General features: G+C 28.2%; 1 protein-coding gene across 5 annotated transcripts in view; it reads left to right on the top strand.

The window, feature by feature from the left end:
• LOC107175322 (putative UPF0481 protein At3g02645) overlaps positions 1–10945 on the top strand; it is a 114647-nt gene that overhangs the window by 67135 nt on the left and 36567 nt on the right. The window contains exons 1-2 of one of the 5 annotated variants that reach the window (XR_008055797.1): positions 3987–4104; positions 4296–4467. Coding sequence is in view for 3 of the 5 variants with exons in the window: in XM_052443612.1 (XP_052299572.1) it covers positions 9385–9567 (183 nt within the window). In the remaining 2 variants the exon portion in view is untranslated. Of the gene's footprint in view, positions 1–3986; positions 4105–4295; positions 4468–9066; positions 9170–9365; positions 9568–10945 lie in introns of those variants that run through there. The other 4 variants (XM_052443610.1, XM_052443611.1, XM_052443612.1 and 1 more) reach the window with 4 other exon arrangements.

The raw sequence follows: 10945 nt of genomic DNA, 5'->3' as shown, positions 1-10945 counted from the left end.
AATCACAATTTATACTAAAATTTATTTGATAAATTAATGGTATTAAAATAATCTTGTTTAAAATTTAGAATTTTCTATAATATAATTTCTTTTATATTATTTTACTATTATAAATGTAGGATAATCTTATGGTGCGCAACTATGCTCGTACTAAGGTATGAGAGAGAGCCAACTCTATCACTACTCTACAAATGTATTTATTATAAAACGTTATAATCAATCTTCATGTTAACAAATTTTAATTAATAAATTTTATCTTACAGACTAACTATACTAAAATTATTTTGTTTAAGATTAAATAACTTACTAAATTAATATAATTTTATTTATTGCATTTAATTTAATATTATGTTTTTATTTATTAAAATATTTAACAACTTATCAAAATAAACATTTAGGTACACTCGAAACTTGTTTTTATTTTCTTTTGTTATAGTATTTCTTATCTATTTCTTATTATTATTGTTTGAGAGCAACTACACATGAGTATGATTGATATCTTAAAATTTTATTTATTGCATTCATATCTTAAACTTTCAAGTAGAGGTGGCACGACACGATTACATGGCACAAATATGATATGATTTTTTCATATTTATGTTTACTGTCACAATTAATAAATGTGCCAACACTAGATGATATGATAACTAACTGGTCATATCTGTGATAGACCATTTTGACACGATTATTAATTTATGACACGAATATTAATTTGTCAAGTTTTATCATATTTAATTTAGAATTAATTATTGTGTTGCAAAGGTTTAATTTTATGATTGTTAGCATGTGTACTTAAGTTTTTATATCTTGGATTAGTTTAAATTAGCTTGTTGTTTATCACTTTATTATCATACACATATTATCCTTATTTTTATTCTTTCAAGTTGAATTATGATAGTATTTCCATTGGTAATTGGGTTGTTAATCAAGTAATAATGTCTTAATCGTATAATTGTGTCGTGTCGTGTCACTTATTTATTAAGAAGATTATGTTTGTGTTTGAATTTTTTGACACAATTATTAAACGTATCGGGTATGTGTTTAATTAAATTTGACACTACATGAATGCGACACAATTACACAAAATACCACCTTTAGTTTCAAGTGAATTAAATTAAATATATTTATATCACCATCGACTTGATAAATGCAACATTATTTAAGTTGAAATTTTGAAATGACAGGCACTACTAATTACATATTTACAAAATTATAACAGTCTAAATGAAAGAAAAAGATGTTGGCACCCTTTGTTTATCATTATTTGCCGTAAAATAATTAAAATATGAAAAGAGCAAACAATAGATGACTCCTGTAGCCTCAGGATTGGTTTTCTATAGAGACGACGAGTTCATGTTAGATACACCCACCCACCCGGGCATCGATTTCATGTTTGCGTCCATTGATTCACGGCTTCACATTATCTTTTCGGAAATCCTGTGCGAAAATAATGACAAACGATTATAATAAGAATTTTTTTTTAACACGTATATTACTATTTTAATGACAGTCTTACAGGGATCTATAAATTATTAAATTGGAAATGTTGACTGTCTTTGTTCGCTTGTTTACGTGGGCCACCGTTTTTCACGGGAAATTTGACAACACGCTTTTCTCAATAAGACGGTAATAAATGGCAATTATTGTAACTTAGAGCCTCCCTTCTCTATAATAAACGGAATTAAAGCGACCGCTTGTTTTATATATTTATATATATATTGAAAATAACGGGTTCACCGGAATGCAACTTACGGCCAGCATGTAAAATTTCATTAAGCCCCCTATATTCTATATTATTTATAATTTATTTGTAAATATTATAAAGCTTTTTGAATTATAAAATTTCGTTTAATCTTATACACACAATTTTATTTTATTGAAACTCTAAAGTACGAATTCACCCCTTATAATTTTAAATTTCCAAAATGACCTCCATTTACTTAATAACTATTATTTTATTATAATTATAATTATAATTATATTCTTTAAATAGATTATTATTTTTATTATTAATAACAAGAATAAAAAGTATTATAATTAATTAACAATAATTAACAATAAATTTTCGTTAAATTTTTAATACTAATAATAATTAACGATAATTATTATTAATAATTAATTTTTGAATAATAATAACAATAACAATAATTAAAATATAAAATAATAATTGTGATAAAAATTAATTAATAATTTTATAGCAACGTTATAATTTAACTCATTATGATTTTCATTCTAAGACAAAATAAACAAATAAATGGTAATACAGCTCATTCTAATTACGATTTCTACAGTTCAAGTAAATAAACTATTCTGATTCTAATTCCTTATTTTAATTTTACCTATTCTGATTGTAATTCATTATGTTTCCAACTAAATTTGATTCCTATTTAGTGAATGCACTATAAAATTCATAATACTTATGAAGAAATTGAATAATTTATTTGCTTGAACTACAGGAATCGTAATTAAAATGAGCTTTATTACCATTTATGTATTTGCTTTGTCTTAGAATCAAAATCCGAATGAGTTAAATTATAACCAATTGCTATAAAATCATTCATTAATTTTTATCATAATTATTATTTTATATTTTAATTATTTTTATTGTTATTATTAGTAAAAAAATTAATTATTAATAATAATTATCCTTAATTATTATTAGTATTAACAATTTAACGAAAATTTATTATTAATTATTGTTAATAGATTAATTAATTATAACACTTTTTATTCTTGTTATTGATAATAACAATAATAATCTATTTAAAAAATATAATTATATTTATGATTATAATAGAATAATAGTTATAATTATAATTCATTTGATAATAATTATGTTTTTTTAATTCAATGGAGGTTATTTTGAAAATTTAAAATTATAGGGGGTGAATTTGAACTCTAAGATTTCAATAAAATAAAATTGAGCATAAGGGGCTAAATGAAATTTTACAATCCAAAAATTTTATAATACTTACGCATAAAGTATAAATAACATAGAGTATGGGGGGTTAGATGAAGTTTTACATGCTGGCCGTAAGTTACATTGAATGTAACTTAGGCGAACCCTTCTAATATTATGAATTGATTTGTGACACCGCAAATTTGGCCTAGAATTTAATCCTGGATTTTAAATCCGAATATGACAAGCTAGATATATAGCAGTAATTTATGGCCATCACACAAAATCACGAACAATCTATGCGCAATTATAATGAAGAGACGTCAAAGCTTCAAAACAATTTGAGTTTATAACAATAATCTATATATGATAAGCACTACACACGCCAACACGCAGAGATTAGAAATTTGTGACCATCATACAAAATTACGGACAATATATATGCAATTGTAATGAAGAGACGTCAAAGCCTTCAAAAAATTGAGTTTAGAACAATAATCTATGTGTGATGTTGTCTTTATCATTCTCTTTATCATATAATTTTCAGTGTAAAAATATTTCAGTTTACTAACTTTCAGAAAATGAGGAATAATATTTCATATAGTTTAGTATAACTATGTTTAGTCAATATAATTTTGAAATCTGATATTTGCAAAATTTTAACATCTGGCTAATATTATAATTTTTACTAAACAAATTTTTCAAAAGATCAGGAGATAAAATTTTTTCACTACTCGTAATAATTAAAATAAAATGAAATACTATTCTTTCTTCTAAAAATGCTTAAAGCATTATTTTAACAAAAAGTATTTAATTTTCTTAACTATCAAAATTTGTAAATACTAGTAAGCCCATTTTAATGTGACCAGAAGTTTCTTAACTATCTATTTTACTTTGCCAATACTAGCTGCAAATTAATATATGGGTCACCGTTAACCGTCGGGATGAAGACTTAATTTTCTCAACTAATTTAGTCCATGATTTGGAATCTTTACAGCTGTTAACATTGCATTGACTCTTCGCTAATTGCCGTTGACTGCGATGTATTACATATGGGCTCCGCCTATCAGCAGCGCAACTGGAAGAGGAGACATTATCAAAACACAAAAGAGAGAAGTGAAATAATTAAATAACATCGATATCTAAGTCCGGTGCTCTCAACCGCATCAGTATTTGCTTCCGACTCCGTCCAGCAGATTATTCAGGTGACCTCATAATGTTCAATTTCAATCATTGTAAATTTGCAATTAACTGCTTGCACATATTTTTCTTATTGAGTCGTAATTTTAGAATATTTTGTAATCTGCTTATATGGTTTATCAATTTTAACTTTAGTAGCAGTATGCAATGTTTTCTTTTGAGGGTTGATTCCATCTGTTTGTTACTACTTATGTAGGACCTAAAACAACTCTTCAAAATGGAAAGAAAAAACTTAACATTTGGTTCCATCGAATAACTCAAGGAGCCACTAATTGTCAAGGAAAAAGACTTGGAGCCCATAGATACATCATCTAAGAGTTGCAGTATTGACATGGTTCCTCAAGTTATCCGCGCTTCCACTCCTAAGGTAATTTGTCGAAAACAACTCCATGATAAAGACAGCATCATATAGAATCATGAGCAACGTATTCGCAACTGTTATGAAGAGATTTCAAAACTTGAAAAAACTAGAGTTTATAACATGGTAAATTTATCACATTCTATTTATGTGCGTAAATGTAAGGTACATAAAATATAAGTCCGGGGATTCTTATAACAATGATTCTATATGATGCTGTCTTTATCATGGAGTTGTTTTCGAGAAATTTTGAATGCAATATAGACAGTAGTACTGCTACGCCGTACACAGCACAATTACACCTCGATACAAATTTCAAGTACCAACCCACCCACCGGAAATTTCAGGTTTAATTGCGTCCATTGTTTCACGCTTTTACATTATGGGTAAAAGCTCACTTAGTCTCTGTATTTTAAGATTAATGTCTGTTTAGTCTTTATATTTTTAAAAATGCCTCGAAATATCCTTGCCGTTAAAATATTGATACCCCTACAGTTATTTTTTATTTCTTTTGGCTTACTTTTATAATATTATCCTTTTATAATATTTTTTTTGTTTGGACATTAATAAAAAGAAAATAATTAAATTATCAATTTAACCATAATATATATATATTAATTTTTAATTGTCAAAAATTAAATTATTATTTTTTATTTCTTTTGGCTTACTTTTACAATATTTAATTATTTTCTTTTTATTAATGTCCAAACAAAAAAATTATTATAAAAGGGTAATATTGTAAAAGTAAGTCAAAAGAAATAAAAAGTAATAATTTAATTTTTGACAATTAAAAATTAATATAATATTTTTTTAGGGTTAAATTGGTAATTTAATTATTTTCTTTTTATTAATGTCCAAACAAAAAAAATTATAAAAGGGTAATATTGTAAAAGTAAGTCAAAAGAAATAAAAAGTAACGGTAGGGGTATCAATACTTTAACGGTAGGGGTATCAATACTTTAACGGCAGGGACGTTTCGAGGTATTTTTAAAAATATAAGGACTAAATAGATACTAATTTTAAAATATAAGGACTAAATGAGCTTTTACCCTTACATTATATTATCAAAAATCCTTTCCCAATGTAATAAATTTTAACACGTTTATTATTATTTTAATAACTATCATGCAGCGGTTTATAAATTAGAATAGAATGGAATGGAGACTGTTTTTGCTTATTTGTTAATGTGGGCCTCGGCTGCCTTCCGTTTTTCACGTGAGATTTGACAAAATGCACGTCTCACTAAGACCGTAAATCCCATTCACCTAAAAAATCTTTATATACAGTTAATTGATTGGAAAAATTAGTGAAGTGAATTAAGGCGACCGCTTGCATTATATATATATATATTGAAATAACAGCTTTTTTTTTTATAAATAACAGTATTTTCTTTTCTTTTTTTCTTTTCTAGAAGAAATAACAGTACTTTCATTTCAACAAATAATAGATATAATAGATAAACATGATCGATTTAAGTGCCGCACAGCCAGATTGAATTCTTTCATATCATTCACACAAATTTTTTAATATCATATTCACAGATTTAAATTCAAATAGAGCCAAAATCTAAGTTTTAACAAAGTTAAAAAAGAAAAAGAAAAAAGCTCATATAGACGGTTCTTCCTCACGGAAGTAGTAGAAATAAACATGATGAAGAGAGACTAAATACATATTTTATTGGAAAAATCATGAATTGTCTCAACCATGCTCCGATACCACACATGTAAAACAAATCAAATAATTCTATATAAATATAATTCAGAAAATTCAAATTTCATGAGTTTCTCACATTAGTAAAACATATTATATCATGAATTTAATAATCCGAAGCTTCAAATCGTTGACAAATTTCAAATCCAATCGATCCCAGCAAATTCTCCACAATCAATAAATGTGTAAGAAGGTAAAATTTTATATACTTCAAAAAGAAAATGTGCTTCACTCTCAAACTTTTTAAATGTGACGCCTAGTTTTTGGGTGCTAACCTAATTGATATGGAACATGTTGCTCTGTATATGAATAGAAATGACAGAAGTTAATGTCATAAACAAGTCCCTCTGCCCCCAGTTTCTTCTTACATCTATACATAGTTAGAACCTACTCTGTATTCGAATGATACAAAGTTAAGTGAAACCAGAAATATGGAGTACTGTACTTGAAAACAATAAATATCTATTTTACTTTGCCGACACTAGCTGCCAAAATAATACATGGGTTGCCCTTTTTTTTTTAACCGATTAAGTATCATATTATTGTATTACACAGAAATATTTATAACTGCTATGACAGCAGGTCATTACATTAATATTTACAATTAGATATATATACATGAGACTTATATTATTATATTTTTTTAGTCTATAAAGTACATGTCCAGCCAAATATTCCTTACGGAAGAGGGATGTCTCTACTACATTCGCATTTCGCAAGGGAGAAAGATGTTATAAATAATTTCCACACAATTATATTTAATTGAGGGAGGTTGAGTCCGTGAGAACTCGAACCATTACCCTCATAGTCATGCTTAACTTTAAGGGCAATGATTCACCACTGGACTACAAGCCCAAGTGGCATATGGGTTACCCTTAATTATCGGGATGAAAGCTTAGGGCCTGTTTGGTACCCTTTTCCAAGCTAAGTTTTCATTTTCGTTTTCATAATACACATATAATACATGTTTGGTGAGTTAATTTCAAAAAACAAATTACAATACAAAAAATTCGGATTCATTATTATAACTAATCAACTGAAAACAACTTAAACATGTTCTGCAAATATTACAAACTAAACCTAAAAATGAATTAAAAAACAAAAGAAAATCGTGATCCTCCTCCTCTTTTTCTCTTCATTGCCGTTCTCTCTTTCCCCTCACCTTTCTCTTGATCGAGTTGCAGCAAATCTGCGCTCTCTCCCTCCCCTTATCTTCATCTACTGCCCAACAAATCTGCACTCTCTCCCTCCCCTTATCTTCATCCACTGCCCAGCAAATCTGCACTCTCAAATTTGCAGCAAATCTGCACTTTCTCAGTTGCAACATCTTTCTCTCTCGTCTCAGCCCAGCCGCTGCTGCTCCGTCTTTGCTTTCCCGGATCTGTCACTTGCCCAGCCGCTGTGTCTCTCCCGGATCTGTTATTTATTTTGTTTAAGTAAATTTTTGAGAAATTATTTGAGTGATTTTAATTGTTTTTAATAGGATGATATTGTAGATTAATCCCATTATTGTCAATCACAGAAGATGAATTAGATGCCATGTTCACCAACCCATGAAGCAAACCAGGGTTGTTTTGAAGATATGTATTATAAAAATGATTGTTCTGGCTTGATTGTTGCAAGTAATTAGACCCAGCAGATTGCTGCTGCTGGTGCAATTGGAGCTGTGTCTGGATATAACTTTGGTGAAACGAAGGGTCTTGTGTATATTGAGATATTTCCTGGTTCTGTAAAGTTAGTAAAGGTGGTTGCGGTTGCTCAAATGGGGTTGTTTGCATTAGTGGATAGGCTTGTAATCTGCTGGAGCTTGAGCTTCCATATTGGAAACTTGAACCAAGAGCTATCATTTCTTCACGTCTTCTTGATGTTTCAAGAGCTTGAGCCTCCTTCAAGCGCTTGGCTGCGCCTCCTCCGATTGGTAGAGTGTTGCTTACTATGTAAAGATTGAAGCTCATTGACCACGGTTATCGCAGCACTGCCTTTTAATTGGGCTTTTGTTATTTGATAGAAATAGAGATTTTTCAAGTTTTGTCCTGGATAGAATTCAGTTAAACAATCTGTAATTTCAATTTATTGCTTTGGATGGAATTCACAATTTGAATTTATTGTCTGTCACTTTGAAAATATTGTCTGAAAATTCACTTCAATCTGCAACTTGTAGAAATGAGAACAAAAAAAAAACTCATTTTTTTATTGTGCCCTAAAAAAAAGAGTTAAAATTTTTTTATGAGAGCTCGACCTTAATTTAAATTGGCTTATGTAATTTATAATCTATGTATATGTAAGAGCAGTGATGCTTTGGTGTTTTAAAAGCGCGATTTTTAATTTTAAGGGATATGCATAATTATAGTTTACGTAAGTAACGTTTAATTCCAATTGCATGTTGCGCTTTACATAATTTTATGCATAATTTTAAGAGATATACATAATAAATTTATTTAAATTATTTTGTTGTATTTATGTATGTATTAGCTAAATAATTATTTTATAACTATAAATATAATGTAAATACTCAATAAAAACTGTTTTTGAAAAAAATATTACCAAACGCATATTTTCTATTTTTATCATTTTCAACTGTCTACCAAACGCATATTACTGTTTTCAGTTTTAAAATACAGGATATAGAAAATGATACCAGACGCATATTTAAATTCAAAATACAATAACTGCAAAACACCATTTTTATTTTTATTTTTATTCTCAAAAAATACAAATTCAGAAACAATACCAAACAGACCCTTAATTTTCTAAATTGGTTTCGTCTAGTCCATGATTTGGAATCTTTTACAGCTGTTAACATGGCATTGACTCTTCACTTATTGACGTTGACTGCGATGAATTAAATATAGGCTTCGCCTATAGGCAGCGCAACTGGAAGAGAAGAGACATTATCAAAACACAAAAGAGAAGTGAAATAATTAAAATAACATCGATATCTAAGTCCGGTGCTCTCAACCGCATCAGTATTTGCTTCCGACTCCGTCCAGCAGATTATTCAGGTAGCCTCATGGTGTTCAAATTTCAATCACTGTAAATTTGTCATTAACTGCTTGCACATGTTTTTCTTATTGAGTCGTAATTCTAGAATTGTTTATAACGTACTTAATTATATGGTTTATCAATTTTAAGTTCAGTAGCAGTATGCAACGTTTTCTTTTGAGGGTTGATTCCATCTGTTTGTTACTACTTATGTAGGTTGAAACGACTTTTCAAAATGGAAAACAGAAACTCAACATCTAGGGGTCGCCGTAGGGATTTGGTTCCACATAAATCATCTAGGGGTCGCCGTAGGGATTTGGTTCCATTGTCATCTAGGGGTCGCCACACTGATTGGCGTCCTCGAGTTACCCCCGCTCTCCCTCCTAATTGGCGTCCTCGAGTTACCCCCGCTCTCCCGGTAATTTCACTAAGCCTATACGAAAATTCAAAACACACACACACACACGTATATATTCCAGTCCATGACAAATTTACAATGCAAACTCCTCTTATTGTCTGTTTAGTATAACTTATTTAATGGCCATAAGTATTTACTAAATCTCATAAGCTATTTTACCTCTATTAGTAAAAATTTAAATTTTGAGCTTTTAGGAGTTGAGGTTGAAAAACTATTTTTAAATGTTAAAATATTTAAAATATCTTCTATTTGTTTAACAATCTTATTTATTATTTTCATAATATAACTTTAAAAAACTTGTCTATTAAAGTAATTTTATAAATTTTTAATAAATTTTTTTATTGACAATCAAACAACTAAATTTTGTTTTTAGTAAAAACTCTATTGACAAAAACTTTGCTAACAAAAACTCTATTTAAATAAGCTCTACTTGAAAAGTTGCATCAAACGGATCCTTAAATTTTAATCTGGAATTTTAAAGTCTAGGAACATTCACAAAAGCTATGAGACTATGTGGTTAGTATATTTACATAATTTTATATATAAAATTCCGAACCAAATCGAGAATATAGATATCTATATATATATATATATATATATATATATATATATATATATATATATATAGAGTGAAAGAAGACAGTTTATAATGTTGTAAGTCTATCTCGGATTGTGACCATCATCCAAAAATCACGAACAATATATACACGCAATTGTAATGAAGGGACGTCAAAGCTTCAAAAAATTGAGTTTATAACAATGATCTATGTTAGATGCTGCCATTATCACTTAACTCTTTATCATTATAATTTTCAATTTAAACTAACTTTCAAAATTAAAATGAGAAATAATAATTTCATATAGTTCATTATAAATATGTTTAGTCAATATAATTTCAAAATTTGGTATCAGCTGATTTTTAACAATTGTATAATGTTATAATTTTTACTAAACAAAGTTTTTAAAAGATCAGGAGATAAATTTTTTTCACAACTTGTAACAATTAAAATTAAATGAAATACTATTATTTCTTCTAAAAATGTTTAAAGCGTTATTTTAACAAAAAGTATTTCATTTTGTTAACAATCAAAATTTGTAAATGCTACTAAGCCCAATCTAACCCTTTCCAGAAACTTTCGAAATTGCTACTATCCATGTTAGACCAAGCCTTCCATAACTCCATCCCCTTTTTCTTAACTAAATTAACCATATATATCATCTTGGGTCTTTTAATGATTTTGTGTGGTGGTATATCGGTAACGATTTTCCTGAGGACTTCTAGGTCTTTCAAACTATCGTTACCGATTTCGTAATTCTTCTCTCTCTCATCTTTTTTTTCTAAAATAAATTTCGGTATCATTCATGTAAAAAACTATAT

The sequence above is a fragment of the Citrus sinensis genome, chromosome 6, assembly GCF_022201045.2.
Source record: "Citrus sinensis cultivar Valencia sweet orange chromosome 6, DVS_A1.0, whole genome shotgun sequence".
Taxonomy (NCBI): Eukaryota; Viridiplantae; Streptophyta; class Magnoliopsida; order Sapindales; family Rutaceae; genus Citrus; species Citrus sinensis.
The sequence above is the reverse complement of the archived record's forward strand: the minus strand, read 5'-3'. Positions and strand labels throughout refer to the sequence as shown.